The following is a 25,673-nucleotide window of genomic DNA, read 5'->3' as shown; positions in this document are numbered from 1 at the left end:
TAGGGTGGTGGGGAGAGTGGTAACACCCTAAATACTATTGTTGTTCTCTTAGGAAACGTACAGGGAAAAACTTCAAACCATGGTAATAAGAAGGCACCTGGAGCTCAAAACATGAGCCAGTTGCGAGCCACAAAGCCTGGACTTTTTGTGTGCACAGCCATCTGCATTTTCATTTTTCTTTATATATGGAATCCAGCTCCCGAGGAACCAGAGGAGCAGCCCACCTATCCAGCAGTAGTGGAATGTGGCTTTTATCCAGATGAATTGTGTTCAGCTTTATTTGAAGGGAAGGGGGCAGCCCCCCAAATTGCAAAATTTTGTAAGCAACCTCATGGACCTGAAATCCTTGCTCATTTACGCACACCAGAGAACTGCTCCAGGATTTCCCAGGCATTGCATTTCATAACCAGACCCCTGTCTGCAGAAGAGGGCAATTTCTCTTTGGCATATATTATAACTATTCACAAGGAGCTGGCTATGTTTGTGCAGCTTCTCAGAGCTATCTATGTACCTCAAAATGTTTACTGTATTCATGTAGATGACAAGGCCCCAAAGAAGTACAAGACTGCTGTGCAAACCCTGGTTAATTGTTTTGAAAATATTTTTATTTCATCAAAGAGAGGGAAAGTGGCGTACACTGGCTTTACAAGACTGCAAGCAGATATTAATTGTATGAAAGACCTAATCCATTCCAAATTTCAATGGAACTATGTCATTAATCTTTGTGGACAGGATTTTCCAATCAAAAGCAACAAAGAAATAATATTCTACCTCAGAAGCAAATGGAATGATAAAAATATCACCCCTGGAGTGATCCAACCACCAAACGCTAAAGCCCAGACAAGGCAAAGTCATCCAGAATTCACTGCTGAAGGAAGTATCTATGTGTCTCCAAATAAGAGATTTAAACATGAACCACCCCATAACTTAACAATTTATTTTGGAAGCCCCTACTATGTACTAACGAGGAAGTTTGTGGAGTTTGCACTGACTGACACCCGTGCACAAGCCATGCTTCAGTGGTCCAAAGGCATCCACAGCCCAGAGCGGCACTACTGGGTGACTCTGAACCGCCTCAAAGGTAAGAATCCAGCAATGTACTGTCTGTTCGGATCAGAGGGAACAACAGGACTTTATCCTTAACTGAAGAGTCTCTATTTCAGCTATTTTACTATGGGTTGGTCAATAGCTCTACATTTTCTAGGAACTTCCACTTGGGAGGTACAGGAGGGTCTTGGATTTTAGGCTCTGAAGTTTGCTGAGAGCACCATGTTCTCAAAACAACCTGGCTGCTCGCGTCCTCCCTCCAGGATCAAGTACTGGTGCTTTGCATCTTCTCAGGTTAGAGCCTTTTGAAAATTCTGAGCACAAATCTTTGGAAAAGTTCTTCATTTATTAAATGCTACTGGATACCTACTATTGTGCTCGAGGCTCATTAAGAATAGAAAATAGTAAAACTAGTTATTTTTGCTGGGGCAAATATGATAATTCAGATAGGTTCCCTGAGAGGCGGAGAGAAGTCTGATGTCCTCCTTTAAGTGGACTTGTTTTCCCTTTGTATAAAGCTCCTAACAGCGCTGGCATTCATCAGACGGTAACTAAACACTTTAAGCAAGGGTGGCCTTTGCCTCCACCTTTCTCGATGAATCCCAGATCTAGAGGTAATCCGAGGACAGGGCAGAACCTGTACCTAACAGTCTGAGAAGCTGGGCTCCGCACACATGCCCGTTCTGCTTCCCCTTAGATGCTCCAGGTGCTACACCAACTGCTGGCTGGAAAGGAAACATTCACGCCACTAAATGGAGACACCAGGAGGGAGGCGTTCACAAGGGATGTAAAGGTAAAGCCGAAACAGAACCATAAAAAGCCTAAACAATGCTGCCTCGCTAACAGAAGGAGAAGAAGGCTGGTGCTCATGTTTAAAAGTAATCTGGAATTAGTGATGATCCAATTACTTAGTGTCAGTTTTTAAAAAAACCTTTCATTAAATTACAGTATCCAGACAGAAAAGCGTACAAATTCTAAGAATTTTGGTTGATAAATTTTCACAAGTGAAACACAGCAGGGCTGCAACTTCTAAAGTTGTGGGGTAAGAGTACACGAGCTACCTGGCCTCTCCCCCACTCCTAGAACTCAGTTCACACTCACGCACCAATGACACATGTGCTCCGTGCCTCTTGGCCTCAGAGCAGATGACCGAGTAAGGCGGGTGTGTGCCCGGGGTGGGGTCCTTGCTGAAGGAAGGCCTTCTTGCTTTGTCTTCAGGAGATTCTCCCCGACAACGGTGACTTCTTTCACCCTGTTGTCTGGTGTCCCAGAGGTCTTAGTTAGTGGAGCAACACACAGAAGCTTTGGTGGGAGGCAGTGCCCCCTTTGTGAAAATTCAGAAGAGAACCGGAGCAGTTCTCAGGTGTCCATTTGGGGGAAAACACTTGCAGAGATGGGAGCTGGATTGCCCTTCTGTGGGCCTAGTCATGCTGCTCCGCCCGCCACCCAAACCCCCTACTTGAAGATGGCTGCTTGGGAGGAGCAGGCAGTCTCGGGGGAGATGGATGGGCAACAGTCCCCAGCCCAGGGAGGGGGGCACCCACGGAGAGCAACAGCCTGCAGCAGGGAGGGTGCAGGCTGCAGAGCACATCGTGCGTGGGGGCGGCCTCGGCGGAGCACCCTCCCTCCAGGGGTGTCTGGGCCCTCCCTGCCTTTTCCATCCACAAGCAGGTTCCTAACATCTGCAGAGATATATATAACCGCCAAGAGATACAAGAGCCTATTTTTTTTTTAAATTTGTGTGTATTAAACCTCTTATATTGAAACAAAGGATCACAGGAGGTTACAGAGATAGTACAGAGAGGTCTTATGCACTTTTCATCTAGTTTCTCTCACTGGTTTCATCTTAATACAATTTACCAGCTTCAAGATACAATGGGTGTTCCACAAATTGCATATATTTCAAGTAGACACTTTTTGAAGTTGACATATCATGCCTGTAGAACCATCACACAATATATATCTATCATCACTAAAAATTCCTCCTGCCCTTTTTTACCTCCTCCTTTACAAGAGCCTATTTTAATAGTGCCTTTATGTATGGTCCTCGGGTTTGAATACAGTGGATCAGATAGATACACAAGATAAAGTAGGAACCTACTTGGTCTCAGAGCAGACGACTGAGTAAGGCGGTTCAAGCTATTTAAAACTGACCTCAAACAAAAGAGGCTGTAGATAAATAGAAAACATGAAATCTAATCGCAGAATGGCTCAAAGATGAGCAATTCCTGCTGCCAGGTGCACAGCCATCCTCCTGACAGGTACTAGGTCAAAAGTGCTGGAATAATTTCTTAGTATTTCTAAAAAAGGCAGCTACGGTTCCATTAGGGAGAGGCTGTAAGAAGGTGACAGTAACCAGGCTAATGAACAAAAGAAAACTGGCCTTCCTTCAGAAAACTGGCGCTCACTGTCAGGATGCCCTGGGGTTGCCAGGATTTGTCAATAAAGGAGGGGCTCAGATTCTTCCTGAAAACAAAATTCACAAATACCATGAGAAGCATGAAGGGCTGTTACTCCAATAAAATAATTATTCAAAATTTTTACAGTGGCAACCTTAGTATTTCAGTAATGTTTGTAAAAAGAAAAAAAAACCCAGTTACTGTAAATCTTAACAAAAATCAACACTCCTTAAAAGTAAACACTTCAGAAAGTTCTTTTCATCATCAGTTCAGCGGGCAAACTGTCCTGCTGGTGGAGCAGTAACACAGGCATCTGAGGCCAGCGCTTAGCTCCCGGCTCTGGGACTTCCTCACAGCGACTCTCACGCAGAAACTTAGTATTCACACTTTACAGATGAGGAGCCCCAGGCTCAGAGAAGTGAGGTCACTCACAAAGTCACAGGAAGTGGCAGAGCTGGTCTTAAACCACATGCAGCTGCCTGGCACAAGTCCACTGGGCCAGCTTACAGCCCAGCTCTGCATGATGTACGGTGACAGCCACCCAGTTATCAGCAGCAGCCAGGAGTACGTACGTTCACTTCTAATCCCCACAATGACACTGACACAGCCCTGAAGCCGCTCTGCGTGTGTGCTCCTTTCCAGGGGGAGTCCTTACGTATATAAGGTATATGGTTATCCAGTCATAATCTAGGAGCAGCTGGTTCTTTTTTCCCCATGTTCCACATTTTCATACTGCTTGTCTTCATAGTTATACTTTTCAACTGGCTAAATGGAACTCTAATGAGAATCTATGATACTGTACTGAGACTGTCAGTTAAAAAGATTTCAGTTGTGTGAACAGCTGCCCCTTACACAGTGCTGACTGTGCGCCATCCTAGGCCCTCTGCTAGATGACCAGCTTCTCAGTACGGGAAAGGCTCCCCCTGAGTTTTCAGTCTTACAAACAAAACTGGACATTTTTGTGCACGTAGTTCCACCCCTGTTTTTTGAGTATTTATTTCAGATAAAGTAGGATGGCTGGACTGATAATGGAGAGAGAGGACGGCAGAGCTAGAGAAGAAAAGAGTAAGGTCTCCAAATGAGTAGAACTTTCTCCACGTACAAGCTGAGAGTGTACCTCTGCAAACGCTGTTGGTGGGAGGACTAAAGAGAGAGCAGGAGAGCCGCGCACAGTTGTCGGGGGCATGGCCGTGCTGCTGAGCTCATCTCAGAGAAATGCACTCAGCAACATTCTAATAATTCCAGTTTTAATTACTTCTGCTTGTATCAAATACTCTGCAAAACCAATAAAGGATTGAAGCAACGACACTAAAAACAACGCAATTCTCATGAACTACCCACAACCAAGGAGAACACTTAACAGTTCATGGAACTTAAAACCGAACTATCAGAACTTAGATTTCACCAGGCAAATGAGCATTGTTACATCTCCCCCATGCTCATGACTGGCTGCAAGTCCCCGGTATTCACCTAAAGTAGACATGAAATATTTTAAAGGTCACTAACAAAAAGAATGAAAACTCCTCCATCATAAATGCCAAACAAAAAACCCTGTCAAAGCAATCATGGGAAGCACGCTTAATTGGAACACCTGTAAAGTGAAGCGGTCTTACGGATGACTTAGAGGAAGGGCGTCACTTTTTTGCATGAATGTAAACTGAGACAAAGGCAGCTAAGTGTCTGCATTTCCCTTTGCAGGTCACTACGTCCAGGACAGCTGTGTATACGGACCAGGAGACCTGCCATGGATCATTGAATCGCCTGCTTTGTTTGCCCACAAATTCGACTCCTTGACAGACCCTCTTGTGGTTACGTGCTTGGAGAGGCGGCATAGACTCAAAGTGCTACAGCAGGCAGAGGTTCCTCTGGAACCACACTGGCATTTTCAACAGGAGAGTCACTTTAACATGAAACTGAACTGCTGAGCAGGAAGTTTTAAGGTGTTTGCTCTCAGGGGACGGAGTCGGATGTGGGAGAAAATAAATAAATAAAAAATAACATGTTTGCTCGCTTATTGGCTTTACTGTTTCGCTGACTTGAAATAAGAGAACATTCAACTGAAGAAGAAAGAATGCGAAAATGACTCCTTGACACAAATTAGTCCTAAATTTAGAAGAAACATGTTTTGACAAGACTTTGCTGTTGATTATAGGCCACTTTTCTAGCTTTGAGAAAGAAATCACAAAAGGAAAAATAACTCAAGGTACTGCTAGGGACACATGGAGAGGCCACCTGGAGGACCACCACCTCAGCAAATACTTGGCTGAAAATCAAAATCCTCCCAACACCTAGATCCAGGCTCAAGTTAGAGTAAGAACACATCTTCTTTAGAGATACTAATGTGGTTTCTAAAAAAGAACACAGTCCCACTGAAAATGAAAATACGCTCATCTAAAACAATCCTCTTTGGCTGGGAACAATGTAACTGTTCCTTCTGGTTATCTTAGCAAAGTACAGAAGAGTCCATTTCCCTTGGGTAAAATGAAATGAATCTGGAGCTGAAACACAATTCTTAAAGAGGCTGCCATAGGTTTCTGCAGTCTTGTGGCGCTAACAGCACCTTCTGCAGTGATATGTACGTTCTACCTCTGAAGCTGTCCAACAGTAACAGCCACAGGGGCTTTTGGGCATTTTGAAATATGGCTAGTGTGACTTATTAAGTGAATCTTAATTTTTATAATTTTAATTAACTGAAATTTAAATATGCACATATGACTGGTGGTTACCATACTGAACAGTCTAAGTCAAAGGCATGAATGGTAATTAATTTTTTTTTTTACTCAGATTGAGGTCCATAAAAAGTCTGACTTTTGGTTGTTTTGTTGAGGGCATTCTATACATTTTTCTTCCTTACAAGTATTCATGTCACCATACAAGACCAAAAATGTACAACTATTAAGTAGCAAAACATAAAACTAAAACAAAGGGAAGCAGGAACCACAGAAGAGGACACTGAAGAAATAAACGCGTAATTCAGAGGCAAAGCAGAATGCTGCCGTTAAACTGCAGCTTCCCATGCACAGAAATGAAGTCAAATCCACTCAGAGCCAATGAGAATAGCCCTTGAGAAGCATGAAGCTAAACAGAAGGAAAAGAGGCTTTGAAAGCAGATCCCACCAAACTTGAGCTAACCACAGAATATTACAATCTTTGTTTAAACAAACATTTCTTCCCCACAGATATTTAACTTCAAGGGAAGCACACATGGAAAATGTTAAGACTGTCAAAGAGGAGACTGCCAGAATCCCTTGACGGCACAGCACCACATGTTAACATGTTTTATAGGCAAGCCCAGGGCTCACAGCTCACAGATGCTGCTGACTGGCTGCACTCTGACCGGTTATTCAGAAAGCTCCAATTCACCACAATCATATCCCCTGCATTTTAGAACAACTCCGTAACAAGTAACTCCATTAAAAAAAATACTTTTCAAGTAGCTTGAAACATAAGCCTGGCCTCACTCCATTTCCATGGCAATTCACAGTACAGCCCTATTACTGTGAAAAAGGGCCTAGTAAGAGTGGTTACCTAACAGATTTGCTGTGAGTATGAAGCCCTTAGAATAACGTCTGACACTTTTCACAGATGAGGAATCTGAGGCACTGGGCGACATGAGACTTTCCCAGGACAACACAGCTAAGCAGCTGGAACTGGGATTTGGAGCCAGGCAGGCAGTCCATCAGCTTACTTCTTACAAAGATGTATGAATTCAACCACACATCTGCCCTCAAAGGGCTCAAACATCTCAATGGAAGAAACTGCCTCAAATCACTTCAGTAACAGCAACGTAAGTAAAACTAGTAAAAGTAACCTAAAGGCATGGTGGCACAAGGCAGCATGACGTTCAGGGAAGTACAAAGGGGGTCAGGGAAGCAGTGGAGGGGAGGCTGAGCGCAGGCGGCCCCCAGGACCAAGCCAGAGCAGGGAAGCCAAGCAGCAGCACCAGCCTCCGCCCGCTCAGCTGCCTGCTCTGCCTCGAGCCAGGCTCTCACTGTTGATTTACAAGGTAAAAGAACAAAATTAATGTGAATAATGCCTGAAATACAGTGCTGTGGACTGTATCTTAAAGACAACCTATTAACAGGGCTCTTGAGATAATTTCTCTTGGTACTAGAACCTTCTTGCTAACATGTAGCATCTACTGTTCAATTTTCCTATTATATTTTTCTTACATGTAAAAGTTTATGCCTTGTGCTGTATATTATGTGATTCCCTGAGGCTTAATATTCACAGACCATAAAGATGGAAGAAAGCTAAAATAACTTGAAGGAACCTAGAGCCTGAGAACCAGAATTCTCATACCCCTTTTGAAGATAACCCCTTTCCTAACTCATTTTCACTCATTTCCACTCCACCCTCTTCATGAAAATAACTCAACAAAAAACGAGTATGAGTGTAAATTTTTTTCTGACTTTAAAACATCCACACAACCCACTCACTTACCACATCACAAAGTCTAATAAGTAAGCGAAGCCAGAAAGCTAGCAAGTCAAATGCTACTGATCACACCTCTGATATCTAGATGAGCAGTTTCCAAACTTTACATGCATACAAATTACCTGAGGACCTTATTAAATGCAGATTCTGACTCTGCAACCTTGGGAGGGGCCTGGAAGTCTGCATTTATTAAAAAGAGAAAACAAAAACAAACCTCCCAGGTGAGGCCAATACTGTAGAACAATGGATCATGCTTGCAGTAACAAGCACATAATTTATTTTGCAACCTGCAATTACTCCAATGTGTTTCTTCTTATTACAAGGAGGGAAAAACACAGTGGGGAATACAGTTAATTTTTTGGCTAGTGATTTGTTTATAGTGAAAACAAAAAAACCTAGCAACTGCCTCTCTTCGGACCCTGTTTACTGAAGTCAAGTGTGCACACCACTTGCGTTTTAGAACGCAGAACCAGAGCTATTTCAAACCCGAGTCTCTTCTAGTGAATTGAAAAGACAAAAGGAGCTGGAACAACAGAGAGAAAAGTCCAGAAAAATCTCCCTAAATATCACTGAGATTCTTGACATCATTCTTATGATACCGGTTTCTTTAAATTTCAGACATTACCTTAAAAATGAAAATATTTGTTTTGGACTTTGACACTGTGGTTTTCCCTCGCTCCATTCACACTTTCTCAACGTGCTATAGCTCCTGGATTGCACCACCTTCTTCCTTTTGGCAGGGTTGGCAGAAATGGCTGGTGTTCCTCACCGCTCTCTGGGCATCCAGCTAGACTACACTTCCCAGGCTCCCTTGGAGTTGGGCGTGAACACCGACTGAGTTCTAGCCAATGGAATGTAAGCAGAAGCAATGACCATCACATCCAGGCCTGGCCTATGAAGACCTTCACTAGATGCTCCTTTCTCTGTCCCCACCAGTCCACGGAATGGAGGATACTCCAAAGACCAAAGGCCGTCAGAGCTACAAGACAGCAGGAGCCTGAGCCTTTAACTCTCCCCTGGAAAGTGGCCCAACTAGGACCTTCCACTGTATTAGCCACTGTTATTTGTGGACTGTTTGTTAACAGTAGTTAGCCAACCCTGATTGATATACTTACTGTTAACTACCGTTTGTGGAGACTTTCATTTGGAAGTATTAGTCTCATTTCCTGATAATAGAACACAAATTTACCATTTATTTCTTCATTTAAAAATGTTATTGTTTGGAATTTGGGTCTAAAAGGGAAGTGTCTGAGAATTTACTACAGTTCCTTCATCTTACATATTAGAATCTAAAGCCCAGAGAGGTGAAGCGATATTCCCAAGCCAGCACTGGTATGTGAGCCAAACTGATACACACCAGTTGCAGGAAGGAATAAATGAACTCAATATTGGTTGCGGGCATGAATGAATGAACAACTCCCACTCAACTGTACCACTGACGGTCCTGTGCTCTATGATGTTCTGAACTGTACAGTCTTACTAGTTGAATTGTGTCCCTCCTCCTACCAAAATGGTGAAGTCCTAACCCCAGTATGTCAGAATGTGGCCTTTTGGAAATTGGGTCGCTGCAGATGTAATTAATTAAGATGCAGTCTTAGGGTGGGCCCTGATCCAATATGACTAGTGTCCTTAAAGAAAGGGGAAATTTGGACACAGAGACGACTCCACAGCGGGAACCCAGCCACCTGCAAGGCAAGGGGAGAGGCCTGGGACAGACCCGCCCTCACGGCCTCAGGGGGAGCCCGCCTGACCGACACAGGGACTGTAGCCTCCCGGCCTCCGCATCTGTGAGAGCACTTCCCGTTAAGTCAGTTGTGGTGCCTTGTGATGGCAACCCTAGCAAATCAATACGTACAGTATTCAGTCCAGCCATGCAAAGGCAATTTTCATATAGGTTATGTAAGTGAAAAGTGCTACTTGCTCTTCTAGCAACAGCTTTATTTTTTAGAAAGTTTTCTCTCTGAGGTATTCCTGAGTCACAGCCCATGTCCTGTGACTGGAAGCGAGGCCCCAGGAGACAGGAGGCAGTAGCCCTCTGGCCCTCACCTGGCCTCTGCTTCCCCTTGTGCAATGCTGACGCCGTCAGTTCCCCTTCCTTCTGCTTCCTTCCCTTCCCTGGAAGTGCTCAAGGTGCAGACTTTCAAGTCTACTGGCCTCCAGTGAATTTTCCCAAGCACCAACAAAGTGACTTCAGAGTCCCTTGCAATGCTGCACTACCGGGAGTAAAACAACTTCACTGGGAAGCCCTGCGCAGATGGTCCTCTTCTGCTGCAGTTGTCAGTGTGTCACTAAGATGGATGTTTGAGGCCCATCGCACACCAGTCTGAGAGATGGTTACTACTGTGGGCAGAAGAAAGAAGTCTGACTGCTTTAGATCAGTGAGTCCCCCAAACCTGGTTGCCCACTGGGATCATTCTGGGAACTCTTAAAAGCAGAAATCTGTGGGGCTCCACACCAAGTCTGCAGATTTACTGGGTGCGCCAGTGACAGGGAATGGGAACTTACCAAACTACTGGGGGGATTTTAAAGTGCAGCCGGGTTTGGTAACCATGATTTAGGACATCTGGTTTCTGTAATAAATTTCAGCTTTGTTTCCCACTTCCCGTATTTATATACTTTCAAGCAGACTTCCTAAGCGCACTTGTGAATGCATCTAACACAGAAACAACATCTCACTGGCTATGTGTTAAAACACACACACATTTGAACAGACAGCATACGCAAAGTTCCTTTCTTGCTCAAAGGGGCCCCATCCACTGGGTTCCCTCTCCGTCACAGTGCCTCTCACCAAGCTCCTTTCTCACACCTACTGTCAAAGTCTCCCTCCTCCTTCTTTGTCCAGCCTGCACAGCTTTACACACTTAGGCTCCCAAAGCACTTTGCTGCTGCAAAGGCATGGACGCCTCTGCTGCATTCCCCCCAGACCTGCTCCTCCACCTGGCACTCCAAGCTGCGGCCATCCAGCCTGACTGCTGGCCCTGGCGACTCTCCCGGCTCCCGTACCCTGCCTCATACCTCTGCCCCATCTCCACAGGCTGCCTAGGCCCCTTCCTCCTCCTCCTCTTCTCAACACCCTCCATGTCTTCCACCCCCTTTTCCCTCCCCAACGCTGTCCCCTTCAACACTTATGATGACGTCTTGCAAACTTCAGGCATTTCCCTGACAAATATACTGTCAGCATCTTATTATTTTTCTTTAAATATTTACCCAGTTTCTACTTAAACTTACTTTAAAAGTTAACCTTATACCATAAATATAAAAATAGTACCCCTTGCTATTATGATTGGTACACATGGTGTGGGGTGTCTGGGGGAAGACAGTGTAGCACAGAGAAGACAAATAGTGACTCTACAGCATCTCACTACACTGATGAGCAGTGACTTCAATGGGGCATGGGGGGACTTGATAATATGGGTGAATGTAGTAACTACTTTGTTCTTCATGTGAAACCTTCACAAAAGTGTGTATCAATGATACCTTAATAAAAACAAAAACAAAAACAAAAAACAGTACCCCTTGCCGTAAATATAAAGCATGAAAATGCAGAGGACACAAAGTCAATCTCGCTAGACCCTGTCTACCAGAGCTTTGGGCATCAAGGTCTTTTTCTCAGGAGCTGAGTGGACCAGCCTGCTGCCCCTCTCCTACCACCAGCAGTTGTGTCCCATCTCTGGGAAAGTCGGACTCATGAGAACACGCTGTCGTCCAGCCATCTCTCACCAGCACGGCCAGAAGGAAGTGCTCTGGGCTGCTCATCTCTGCAGCATGCCCACACTCCCTCCTCGAGTGTATACTTTTGTCTTACCAAACTACTTTTTGCTTGTACTTCCTGATCTGCCTATGAATTCTTTCTCAGTCAGAGTAAAGAACCCTTTCCCAGGTTTAGGTCTCACGTAGGGTGCAGGGAGGTCTCATCAGATTGGTCTGCCCCACAACACTACCACGATTTGTTTATCCACTTACCTGCTGATGGGCATAGTGGGGAAGTTGGGGTTCCTATGGCCAGGATCCTCACTGAACTTAAACCACTTGATTTAACTGGCCTGTTGCTAGGCTACTGCTTTTATACCCATAGACAATAAGCTATTATTGTGCTATATAGAGAGCTTGGCCCAGTGCTCTGGGCGGAGGCAGAGACATTAGTACTCGACCTACCGGGGGAGAACAAGCCGGGTAATAAACGTTTTCACTCCAAGAACATCCTACTGTCATTTATTTAGTTACACTGAATCCATAGTGAACTTGCCTGGGGCTGAAAACCACTGGCAAGAGAGGTATTTAAACTGTTTCTAGTTCTAAGCTATTACAAATAAAGTTGTTACCAAAATAAAAAAAAGAAAGGAAAAAACCCAATGTGCTGTGGTCCTTGAACTCCAGCAACATCCTTTAGGCTTGGAACGTAGCCTCAAAAGACAAAGCAGAGTATGACTGTTTCCTGTAACTTATGATTCCCGCAGGATTGGTCTCCAGAACGCAGGGACCATGTCACCTACATCCTATTTCCCTTTGGAACATCTAGAACATCCTAACTTGGGAGATGTAATAAATATTGGTGAATAAATGACATAAATCAACTCCTGAATACATTGTTTGAATTTCTTTTCTTTTGTAAAAGCTTGCGAGATAGATTCCAAATTGTACGATAGCTTCATATAATCTCCCCAAAGTGGAAACAACCCCATACCCTCGCTGACCTCTTTCTGGGCTCAGCCGGCATGTCCCGTGGGCTCCTCCATGCCTGACTTCCTTTACCGAGGATCATTCTGAAACTAAAGTACATCTGCTCTGGCTCAAAGCTGCCCTGTGGCTTCCCTCTGCCCTTAGAATAAAATCCGCAAGCCCAAGCGTGGCCCCCGCCTTACCCCGCACGGTCCTTCAAGCTCACCGACTTCACTCCCGTCCCCACCCCCACCAAACTGTGTTCCCTGAATAGCGAAGTCCTCTGTCACTTCCGAGTTTCTGCTCAGACTTGGCTCACTGGCTCCTTCGCGCCCTTCAGATCTCAGCTCAAACCTCCGAGGTGCTCTGGCGACCACCACTCAGGCGGCCCCTCTCGCTCTGGTACATCACGCTCTGTCCCCTTCCTAGCATTTGTCATAGCCAACACTGCCTTGCTCAGTTATGTGACTGTCTCTCTCTCCAATGGCAAAGTGGGTTCCAGGAAGCCAGGGACTGTATCAATTAAATCCAAGCAGAGTTAATATAGGGGAAAATACATCAGGAGCTTTTGACATCCATGACACTAAACTAAATGCCAGGCTTTCCAGGGGCTAGCAGAACACCAAAGGCATGACTCTTTTGGGCTGCAGCAGCAACACTACAGAAGCAAAGTCACCAGATTTTCCTTCATGTGAGCTGAGCAGACGAGCTCGTACATCAACTATTTGCTCACTCATGTGAGTGTCTACTGAGGACGTGCAACGTGCCCTGCAGAGAGTAAGCCCTGGAGGTGAAGAGATGGACTCCCCAACCTCAAACACTCACAGGTGGAGCACAGAGGATTTTTAGGGCAGTGGAAACACTCTGCAAGATACCCTGGCGCTCACACACGTCATTACACATTTGTCCAGACCCACAGCCATGTACAACACCCACAGGGAATTCTAATGTATACTCTGGTTGTGGGTGATTAAGGTGTGTGAATGTACGTTCATCATTATAACCAATGCCTCACTCTGGTGGGGGTGTTAAGGGAATGGCGGCGAGGCTGTGCATGTGTCGGGGCAGAGGGATTACGGGATATCCCTTAATTTCCTGTATTCCCTCACTTTCCTCCTAAATTTGCTGTGAACCTAAAACTGCTCTAAAAAATATAGTCTCATTAAAAAAAAAAAGCCTTCCCAGTTCATCCCCTAACTACCCATTCCATCCTGATGAGGCCAGTGGGTCAAGGTGCCCAGGGAGTGGGGAAGGAGGTCTGGCAGCAAGGATTCACAGAGGAAGCAATTGCTCTGGAAGTAAGTCTCATGGGGAACAGGACCCCTCTAGCCGGTCAGGTCAGAGTCCAGAGAACAACGACAGAGGAGAGAGTGGCTCATTGATGCAACAGCCTGAACTTGGTTTGAGCTGGCCAAGCAGGGAGGGACATGTCACAAGAGGCGGCTGGAGTCTTATGCTTCCAGCAACGACCAGCCACGGAGGGTTCGAGGCAGAGAAGCACTAATCAGATGCATGTTTCAGAGGAACGGAAGGATACTGAAATGCCACGTGGAGGAAGGGACCCCAAACCACCTGATTTCCTCAGCTCCTGAGAAGGAACGAGGGTCAACAACTCACTGTGTGACAAACTTCTGCTTTTATCTCCTTCAAGGCTCGTTCAGAAAACACGCAACCGCAGCACCTCAGGAAGCAAAACCTGGGGGAGGAATCCAATGTGGAGCATGACTTAAGTGAGAATGAAAGAGTTACCACCTGCATGATCAGTCAGCGTTTGCTTAGTTTACACAAACGCCAAGAACTATAAAGAGAAAAATGGTTACACTTCATCCTATTAAGAAAAAAAATTAGTCTGTCTAAAATATATATATCTCGAAATTAAAACTGTAAACACAGGCCAAAATCCCATTCCTGCCACCTTGCAATAATCCTCTGGGAAAAAAAGTCTCTCCTATAAAGATAAATACATCAAAAAACCCCACAAACATAAAAAATCAGAAGATAGAATAGTAACACAGGGAGAGGATATTTTAAATATGTATGAGATTCAGAGTAGTAAGACTATACAATAGAAAAATAGGCCTAAGGGCATTAATGTGCTGTTAACAAAGGAAACAAAAATGGCCGAAGCATATAAAAGATGTTTAACCTCAACTATTAAAGAAATGCATTTCAAACCAATAACATGTTTCACTTCTCAGGCAATAATGAAAGAGACTGAAGGTATCCAGTTGGAAACTGAGGAAACAGGCACATCTGCCGGTGGATGGATACAACACAGCACATTTCAGGACAGTATGACAGTATTAGGTGAAGCATCACTTTTCAGAATTTCTCCTACAGAAACATGCTCACAAGTGTGCACCTGCACAAATATTTATGAAGTTGTGTAGTACAGTATCGCTTGTATCAAGACAGAAAAGGAAACCACCTAAGTGAGCATCAACAGAAGAATGGTTAAGGAAATCATGGGCACTCATACAGCCGTTAGAAAGAGTAAGATACACATGGCCATGAAAGCATGTTCAAATTAGAGAAGTAGGAAAAAATTCATGTTACAAAATATAATAATCATTCCACAACCGTGGGAAGAATACACGTTTGTTTATATTTCTAGGGAAATCTACGGAAGCATGCCCTAGCATGCCCTGGCAAAAACCAAGTTCACAACATTGTATTAAATTCATTCAATGTTGTTTAGGACAAAAAAAAAAACAACCAAACCTATTTTATGGACCCTTACTAATTATTAGTAATTTTAGAAAATTGTTTTTCTTTAAACAAAGACTTAATGTTTTGGTTACACTAGTAATTTTTTTTCTTTATTTCTATTTTTACTTAATTCTTTATTATACAAACTTTACTATATTTACAAACTAACCCCCAAATCAGTTTTCCAGTGGGGAGGCCCTATTAACAGCAGGAGGGCAAAGCTCAATTGTGTGGGAAGAGAAAAAACAGCCAAGGTCAAAGGGCACCAGCAGGGAGAAAGCTCGGGAAGCCACAATGGGGACAGCAGCTGCAGGCAACCAGCGCGAGACCCCGCAGCTGAGCCTGTTTCTGCTAAGTTCTTCTTCTGGGGTGAACCACGGTTTTCTTAAAAAGAAGTGGGAAGCCAGACACAAAAGGTCACATATGACCATATCATAGATAAGTTTTCACAAATGCCTAAGGTGCCTAACTGGTTTTCTTGGTTTCACTGCAGATGGCTGGTAATTACAGATATGCCTTGGTTATGTAACTATACTCCTATTATGTTAATGTGTGTGTGCAATTTAAGTAGTAGCTTAAAACCTATACATGCTGAAGTTACTCTACAAGAAGATATATCAAAGAAATAATCAATCTTCCCATGTTTTCTTCCGCCTGCTACTTCTATAGCTTTTCTTCTTCCTTCCTAATTACAACCCTTAAATAGAATTCGTGCCTCATATCAAATTTACCGAGTATCATAATTCTTCCAAGTGGTAAAGATACCTCAAGACAAATGCTGGGCATAGAAGCCACAGGGCATAAATATGCAAAGAAGTAAAAAGCTAACTTTTTCAAACAATAAGGCTTCTCTCTCACTTACCAACTTCACATTTCCCTGTATGGCCCCGGAAGATGACTGGTTAGCCAGAGACGGGTAAGATTCCTCAAGGGAGGAACAACCTAAGACAGGCACAGTCGCAGGGGGGCCATCAGGTGAGAAATTGGGGATCAACAGAGGTGAGGCTTAGAACCTCACCCCCCCGTTCTGAGAGAAATCTTCTGCATACGTGGATGTTTTATTGCCCTGGTCTAGCTTGGATTAACACATAGTCTACAGGCACACACCTGATCATCTACATGTGCTCTCTTACAACACTAAACTATGTTTTCTACCTTTATCTTGTATCTACCTACCACTTCAGCATTTTATTAAAAATAATAATAATAAAGAGAGAAATGTGGTATCCACATATAAATCAAGTATAAAAACCAAATGAGTATTCATATTTGAACTGACTGTTTATAGTTCATAATGCATGAGCAAAACCGAAAGTTTCTGTGATGACTGCCCTTGTACTGTTCACTATGTAACTTATTCATTATGTAAGAATTTGTTCTCCATGTAAAAACTTGTTTGTTATGCCTCAGAAGATTGGAGACTGACAAAAATTAGGCTTGGGGTGGAATAATGATTGTGCATTGAGCATTGACTCCCCTATACAGAATTTTATTGTCGTTAACAACCATTTGATCAATAAATATGAGAGATGCCCTCACAAAAAAAAAAAAAGGACAGACTTCCAATGGTAAAATAAATTAGTAACCAGGATGTAATGTATAGCATAAGGAATATAGTCAAGATATTGTAACAGCTTGGTAGGGTGATAGCTGGAACCTAGAATTATGTATATAAATGTTCTACCACTGTGTTGTACACTTGAAACTCATGTAATGTAATACTGTGTGTCAACTACCCTTCAATAAAAAATAATTATTAAAAAAAAAAAAAAAAAAAAAAAAAAGGTCACATATGATGTGATTCTACTCATATGAAATATCCAGAGTAAGTAACTCCATTGAGAGAGAAAGCACAGGAGGGCTGGGGAGGGAAGGACGGGGAGTGACTGCTTTAATGGCTGGGAGCTTTCCTTTAGGGTGAAGAAAATGTTTGGAACTAGATGGAGGTGGGATGGCACATACCGCGAATGTACTCGAGGTCACTGAAACACTCCCTCTAAAACAGTTAACTTTATGTTATGACTTCCACCTCAAAATAATGTGTGTACACACACACACACACAGAAGTGGAACAAGGTTAGGTGCACGAGTCTAGTCCCCAGGATATTTCCTGCTTGACTTAAATGGTGAACGTAACTTTTCATTTTATTTATTCTTTTTTCTGGGCTTATGTAGGTATAAATGACATATGACTTGTATAAACTTAAGGTGTACAACTTGATGATTTCATATATACACATTGTGAAATGACTGTCACAATCAAGCAAGTTAACATATCCACCACCTCACATAGTTACCACGAAATAGAACTTTATAGAGAGGCCTAAATGATTTAAATTCTGACTATCTAAAAAAGAATACAATCTGTAAAAGTACAAGTTCCTCAGGCCTAAAGTCTTCTCTCCAAATCCGTAAGGCCAGTTTATTCCCCTTCAGAGCCTGGTGGCTAATCTTCCCTGGAGGAGTTTGCCATATACAACACACATCTGTTGAATGTATACAAATATGCCAGAATGTTCCAGGTTAAGTGTGGTTGTTTATAGCTCAATTAAAGCCTTTACTTAAGATGCTTTCCTCCCACTTTCCTGAATGAAAATAGAAAAAATTAATACCTTTCAACATGTGATGTATTAGATGGAAGATTCTAGACAGTGGAAAGAGTTTAAAGCTTTTGCTTAGTGAGACAGCCTATAAAAAGGCATCCCAACCCACTCAACATGTATATTCTTTAAGGGAGAAATATACAGGTCACTTACATTTGTTACATAAATCCCAACCTTAAGAGCTCTGGTGCTCTAGCCAGAAGATTTGTTAGCTACAAATTCAAAGCAAGTTATCATTATCAGCTGGGCCGTTAGCTGACTGAATGGACCACACATTCTGTAATGTTTCCCACAATTTCTAGCAATTGTAAGGAAATGGATTTGTTTGATGGGAAATAGTTGTCCTTTGCTTTCTTTCACATAGGAAAAGATCAAATAACCCAACTTAAGTTTTTTAAGTATCACATGAGAAACTTTAAGAATCCTGTGGGGAAAATGGAAGTTCCTATGGCCAGGATCCTCATGTGACCCTAAACTACTTGATGATGTAATTGGCCTGCTGCTAGGCTAATGCTTCCAGGCCCGTGGGCAATAAGCTATTATTGACTGAGTCACTATATAAAGAGCTCTGCCCAGTGCTCCGAGAGGAGGCAGAGACAGGGAGGATTACAGACCCACAGACTGTTCGATGCAGGTGTAATTCTAGCGCTGGACCTATCTCTGGGAGAACAAGCTGGGTAATAAACTCTTTTATCTCAAGAGCATTCCATTGTCATTTCTTGGTCTCACTAAATCAGGTGAACTTGCCCTAGGCTGAAACCCACTGTCAAGACAAATCCCTCTTTACTTTAGGTTCTCCTCCTCTCTAAACAGAAGGCCACAGAAAACAGAGTGCACCTGGACAGCGTATTACAAATGGCTGGAAGGGAATGAATGTGGTCTTGTGCTGAGCACTGCTGTCTCTATGGTACTATCCGAACCAGAGGACTCCTTAAAGAAGTGTGATGATAAAGCCACGGCACAAATCCTAACAGTACCAGTGTCATTTAACCAGGCTGTCATACCTTCTGCCCCACACCCATCACTGACCTGTGTCGGCCATTAATCTCCAAGCCCACGACTGGGCAGATGAAACGTGCCCGCTGGAGGTCATCGTGCTTGTCTCCTTTTGTGTTTCCTTTATCCCCTTCCCAGGCAGGATTATCAGAAAGCCTTAGTTCTGTCACATTCTGTGAAAAGCCATCCAAATTTTAAGAATTCATTTGATAAAACAAATCATCCTTAGCCTTAATAACCAACTAAATCACCACAGAAATTGGCATTTAAGTCCCTTCCCATACAACCCTTCTCTTCCAAGCTGCTTTCCTTTGTCTGTGAACTAAACACGGATATAGAATTAAGCCATCAATTGTGATAGAAAACAAGATTTTTAAAATTCACTGACTAGTGTGTGTGCAATTTAATTAGTAGTTTAAAACCTATACGTGCTGAAGTTACTCTACAAGAAGATATGTCAAAGAAATAATGAATTTTCCCATGTTTTCTTCCATCTGCTACTTCTATAGCTTTTCTTCTTCCTTCCTAATTACAACCCTTAAGTAGAATTCGTGCCTCGTATCGAATTTATCGAGTATCATAATTCTTCCAAGTGGTAAAGATACCTCAAGACAAATGCTGGGCATAGAAGCCACAGGGCATAAATCTGCAAAGAACTAAAAAGCTAACCTTTTCAAACAATATTGCTTCTCTCTCACTTACCAACTTTACATTTCCCTGTATGGCCCCGGAAGATGACTGGTTAGCCAGAGACGGGTAAGATTCGTCAAGGGAGGAACAACCTAAGGCAGGCACAGTCGCAGGGGGGCCATCAGGTGAGAAATTGAGGATCAATGGAGGTGAGGCTTAGAACCCCACCCCCCCGTTTTGAGAGAAATCTGCATCCGTGGATGTTTTGTTGCCCTTGTCTAGCTTGGATTAATACTCAGTCTATAGGCACACACCTGATCATCTACATTTGCCTTTTTACAGCATTAAACTATGTTTTCTACCTTTATCTTGCATCTACCTACCACTTCAGCATTTTATTAAAAAAATAATAATAATAATAATAAGGGAGAAATGTGGGATTCACATATAAATCAAGTATAAAAATCAAACGAATATTCATATTTGACCTGATTGTTTATAGTTCATAATGCATGAGCAAAACCGAAAGTTTCTGTGATGACTGCCCTTGCACTGTTCACCATATAAGAACTTATTCACTATGTAAGAATTTGTTCACCATGAAAGAACTTGTTCGTTATGCTTCAGAAGATTGGAGACTGTTGAGAATTAGGGTTGGGGTGGATTAATGATTGTGCATTGAGTCCCCTATACAGAATTTTATTGTTGTTAACAACCATTTGATCAATAAATATGAGAAAGATGCCCTCTCAAAATAAATAAATAAATAAATAAATAAATGATAAAAAAATTAATGAAATAAAATAAAAATCCACTGACTAGCATATTCATTTCTACTTTTTTTTTTTTCTGATGCAGAACCTTGATAAAGTTTTTTTTTTTTTTTTTTTTTTTAGATAATTATTTTTTATTGAAGGGTAGTTGACACACAGTATTACATTACATTAGTTTCAGGTGTACAACACAGTGATTCAACATTTATATACATGATAATTCTAAGTACCAGCTATCACCATACCAAGTTGTTACACTATTTTGACTATATTCCTTATGCTATACATTACATCCCGGTTACTTATTTATTTTACAATTGGAAGTGTGTACTTTTTCTTGGTTGTTGTTGTTAGGGCATCTCTCATATTTATTGATCAAATGGTTGTTAACAACAATAAAATTCTGTATAGGGGAGTCAATGCTCAATGCACAATCATTAATCCACCCCAAGCCTAATTTTCGTCAGTCTCCAATCTTCTGAAGCATAACGAACAAGTTCTTACATGGAGAACAAATTCTTACATAGTGAATAAGTTACATGGTGAACAGTACAAGGGCAGTCATCACAGAAACTTTTGGTTTTGCTCATGCATTATGAACTATAAACAGTCAGTTCAAACATGAATACACATTTGATTTTTATACTTGATTTATATGTGGATACCACATTTCTCTCTTTATTATTTTTAATAAGATGCTGAAGTGGTAGGTAGATACAACATAAAGGTAGAAAACATAGTTTAGTGTTGTAAGAGAGCAAATGTAGATGATCAGGTGTGTGCCTGTAGACTATGTGTTAATCCAAGCTAGACAAGGGCAATAAAACATCCACATATTCATTTCTACTTTACAAATATTTTGCTATTAAGAAAAAGTAACTTCTGACATGAAAAATTACTCCGCTAAGAGAAAGTTCTATATTAGTTTCATGCACACAGAAGCATTTTCCTTCCCTGAGGCTATTCCATAGTACTGAGCAGCATGTTCAGTGACAGCTGAGCAGACAGTACATCCATGAGGCTAATGGGTCAAGGGCAGAACACTAGCCAGAGAACACTATCACTTTCCAAGACCCAGCCATTCAGGTTTTCAAAAATTCAACTTCACAAGGAGTGTCTTAGCCCCGTTAGCCTTTGAGGCATTTCTTCATATGTAAGCACACCATTGATGTCAACACCTGGGGGAGAACCTGAGTGCCTTGACAGGAAAGCCACCATCCGTATCCTTAGCTTCCTGGTTGACGGCTGGCATGTATCTCATCAAGTTCGCTGCTCAGAGTATCTGTGGGCTACTAATTTGCAGTAATGATAACCCTGTATATTTACATGTTTTATTTGAGTCTTTTTGTCTTTACAGTTCTGATTTCTTGGATTTTTTTTTGTATTAAAACTGAAAGTTTAACCACATACATTGAATATTATGTTTAAGTATAGAGTTGTATGAATTAATTCCAATGATAATCACATTTCTGAGATAATTATGCTACCATGAGTGTTTTAGGAATGAATTCTCTTTCCAAGGTAAAAGATTACAAAAATCAGCATGGGCATTTCTAAAAACTATTATAAGCTACATTTCAAAATTACTAATTTGCTGGAAATGAAAACACACTGTGTCCTGTAAAAACCTCAAAAATTCAAACAAAAGGCCTAATGTAATAATAAACACTAAAAAAGGAAAGAAAAGCGCCTTAGCCTGGGAGTCAGGGGCTCTGGTTCTGGTTGAAGGACTCCCTAACTAGCCACAGGGCCTCAGGAGGCCCTCACAATGGGCGTCTCACCTGTGAGACACGAGGTTGACAAGCTTGATGGCTCTTGTATCCTTCACTACTTTTCTGATTTGACTCCCACTGACCAGATTTGAAAGATTTTGTCCTCTCAACAAAACTTCCTCTCCTAAAAAAAAACCTTGCTTTTCCACTTCCATGAAAAAACTTTAACTGCCAATCAGAACTTCTAATCAGCTGGACATAACCACCATGATTTAACAGTGATCCACCTATTACTATAAAAGTGTCTTCCAAATAAAAAATTCAAGTACCCGAGTTTCAACTACAAAAATAATGCTTCCCAACATTTATATAGCACATTAAGAATTTTCAGTTCTTTCACCATATTAAATCATTACAGACTTTTAATGCAGGAAAGACAGGTGTGGGAACTTCTGGCTTGAGCTTTAAGTGATCTGCCCAAAATCACACCTTTGTTAGGTGGCTGGGTTGGACTGGATTCCAAATTTCTGAGTTCAGTCTATATTGAACATCAGTTCTACAAAATAAGCCTTAACCACTGAGACCCTTAGAGCACTTCAGACTCACCCGTCTTACCTTAATGCTTTTAATGTGAGATGCTGCCTTCCCAAGAGCCTTTTCGGAAGATTTGTCCAGGAGAAACTCAATGACAGCATCTTTGTTATAAAGTCTGCAGCAATAAGGACTAGTCAAAACATTCTGGCAACAATCAACTTCACAGAAAGTAGGAAGACTAAACTGAGAACAGTCCAAAGCCATAGATATGTAATGACAGAAATATCATGCATTACTAAAAAAGTAAATTTAATCATTCCTCAACAATTTCCAGAGCATACAAAGAAAGAAACTAGTTTAAATCAACAATTGTAATCTGGCAGTCGGAGGGCTGAGTGTGACCAGAAAAAGGATTTTAAAAATTGGGAATCTTAATATAAAAATACACATTATTTCCCTGAAAAAAAAAATCAGAAGTTCTGGAATCTTAGGCTCATATCCTTAAACTGCAACTGGCTGAACCCAAGTAGCAGTCACTCCTTCAGACAGGACATGACCTCTCCAGTCTTCCCCAGTCCCCTTTTCCTTTCTGGACAACACGGCTCCTTCATGCATTTACATTCATGACTTGGCTCCTATTAGCTTCTGAGTTTTCAATCCATGGATTAAATAAACCAAACTGAATAGGAAAAGGAGTAAGTACATTCAGAGACAAGGAACGATGATCAAGGCTTCTTAAATTTCCTTGAGATAACTCACATTTTATGACTTAAGAACTACATCTACACATTAAAATTCTTCTTAATATCATTTAACAAAAACTCATCTTGATTAAGTAAAGGAACCATACCTGCCAAGTTCACAGGCCACTATTGGTCGCCTTAATATTTCTTGACTTAGAGTACAATAGTTCCACTGGGCCACCAATTCAGCATCTTTGTCAGCCTAAGAAAATAAAAGAAAAACCTTTCAATTAGTTTCACCCCTGAAAGACATATGGTCCACAGTTCTACATGTAAAGTCTTATTCAGTAATACCACAGTGATGACTTTGTTTTTTAAAAGAAAGATAGTGATGCATGAAACTGGGATTTAAAAAGCCAAAGTACCTGTCATTTGCAACAACATGGATGGAGCTAGAGGGTATTATGCTCAGTGAAATAAGCCAGGCAGAGAAAGACAAGTACCAAATGATCTCACTCATATGTGGAGTATAAGAACAAAGAAAAACTGAAGGAACAAAACAGCAGCAGAATCACAAAACCCAAGAATGGACCAACAGTACCAAAGGGAAAGGGACTGGGGAGGATGGGTGGGAAGGGAGGGATAAGGGGGGGAAAAGGGGCATCATGATTAGCAGACATAATGTGTGTGGGGGTATGGGGAGGGCTGTACAACACAGAGAAGACAAGTAGTGATTCTACAGCACCTTACTACGCTGATGGACAGTGACTGTAATGGGGTTTGTGGTGGGGACTTGATGATGGGGGGAGTCTTGTAACCATAATGTTGCTCATGTAATTGTAGATTGATGATACAAAAAAAAAAAGCCAGAGTAATCAACACAAGGTTAAATAAAGTCCCCTGTAAACATGACACCTAGTGCAAAACATCAAGTTTACATCACGTCATTAAACTGCTTATACAAGCTACATGTAAATGTTAATGTCTGCATCTTAATAGTAAGTTAGGGAAGCTGTACAGAAAAAAACAGCAGTACAGTTTAACTCCTAACAATGGGAAAGGTTCCAAAGTTTTAGCAGAACCCAAGGACTAAAAACTGAGAAGATAGACATTTTTTTTAGAAGTTCATCACAAAGACTATATAATTCTCTATAAAAATCACAAATGTATTTTTTGCAATCTGTTCAGCAGGGGGCACGTCAAATCCTTATCTACTGACAATCCAGATATAGGACCTTGTACACCCTGAAATGATAGTCACCTATACAATATTCTATGTCCCACTCTTCCCCCTCCTAAACTGTCAGCTAAATAATGTTAACAGGATGGTCCATTTTGGAGAATATAGTAAGACAAAAGAAAAGAAAAATAAGCAAATTCCCTTAAATTTAATTTTTGCTGTGACAACTGCTTAAGTATTCACATGTACAGGCACTGTGTCATGCAGTTTCTGTGACTCAATCTTTCAGCCCTCATAAAAATCCTTGTTGAAGACACAGGTAGATGGAGCAGCACATAGGAATCCAGGTAGGCTGGCTCTGGGGACCATGCGTTTCATATCACCACTCTCCATCATTTTAAACAAAACAAAACAAAACCCACACTATTGCAATTGGTATTCTATCTTTCCCCCAGATCCCAAAGCCACTTTGGCAGCTTAAATAGCTTTTATCAAAATTCACACTGTAGTAAAGGCACAGAGAGACCTGTCACCAGTGAAGTTGATCTACTACATCTTTTGCAGACTCAAAAAGCCATGTTCAGCAAGTCTAGGACCTACTTTCTGCCCCCCCCCCCCACCTGCTTCACTCTCAAGACTTTACTGATTCAACTTGGGAAAGTTTGGGGAAGACAGAAAAGTAATAAATTACTCTATACCCAGGGATCTAAAAATAGTTCCCCCCAAAAACTTCTGAAAACATTTTTTTCAGGTCTCTCCTTCTTTCAGGGCAAGGTCTTAATGTTTTGCACCAGACCAAACATGCCATATGAGTGATCAACAGATATTATTATATATTCATTTGAAATGTAAGCTGTACAAGGGCTGGATTCTGTTCACTGCTGTATCCCGAGGACCTAGAATGGTGTTAAGTGATGAGCACTTAGTATTTGTTGAATAAATGCAGATAACAAAAATCAATCCTGCCTGAGCATGCTGGTTCTTTCAGATCACCCTTTCTTCTTTTCTATCCCCTTCTGACACCTGTTTCTTGCCAAGCCTTTTATTAAGCTACAACTCTTGGCCCTGGGCACAAGTTAAAACTGAGGTGAATACTTTTTTGGCAAAAGCTCTCATGGGTATTAACTATCCAGCATTAGTCTATGCATACATAGGCATGACTAGAAGGCACACTTTATCTCTTGGGTGTTGATTCATTCTCAACACATACTTACTGGGTTTCTATTGTGTGGCAGACACATTGTGGGGATTACAGAGGTAAGACATACAAGGCCCCTGTCCACATAGGAGAGAGATAAACAATGAACAAAT

General features: G+C 41.9%; 2 protein-coding genes across 2 annotated transcripts in view; one reads left to right on the top strand and one right to left on the bottom strand.

The window, feature by feature from the left end:
- RTF2 (replication termination factor 2) overlaps positions 1-25,673 on the bottom strand; it is a 39,556-nt gene that overhangs the window by 12,433 nt on the left and 1,450 nt on the right. The window contains exons 2-5 of the mRNA XM_036901917.2: positions 23,350-23,444; positions 22,581-22,674; positions 18,884-19,023; positions 14,160-14,238 (exon numbers count right to left, since the gene is read on the bottom strand). Coding sequence (XP_036757812.2) covers positions 14,160-14,238; positions 18,884-19,023; positions 22,581-22,674; positions 23,350-23,444 — 408 coding nt within the window. The remainder of the gene's footprint in view (positions 1-14,159; positions 14,239-18,883; positions 19,024-22,580; positions 22,675-23,349; positions 23,445-25,673) is intronic.
- Positions 16-5,371, top strand: LOC118920317 (beta-1,3-galactosyl-O-glycosyl-glycoprotein beta-1,6-N-acetylglucosaminyltransferase 7-like). Its single transcript, XM_036900960.2, has 3 exons — positions 16-1,081; positions 1,745-1,840; positions 5,145-5,371. Exons 1-3 carry the CDS (start codon positions 112-114, stop codon positions 5,369-5,371), a joined length of 1,293 nt encoding a protein of 430 aa, XP_036756855.2. The 5' UTR covers positions 16-111.

The sequence above is a fragment of the Manis pentadactyla genome, chromosome 5 (genome assembly GCF_030020395.1).
Source record: "Manis pentadactyla isolate mManPen7 chromosome 5, mManPen7.hap1, whole genome shotgun sequence".
Lineage (NCBI taxonomy): Eukaryota > Metazoa > Chordata > Mammalia > Pholidota > Manidae > Manis > Manis pentadactyla.
This window is presented reverse-complemented; position numbering and strand designations above follow the sequence as displayed.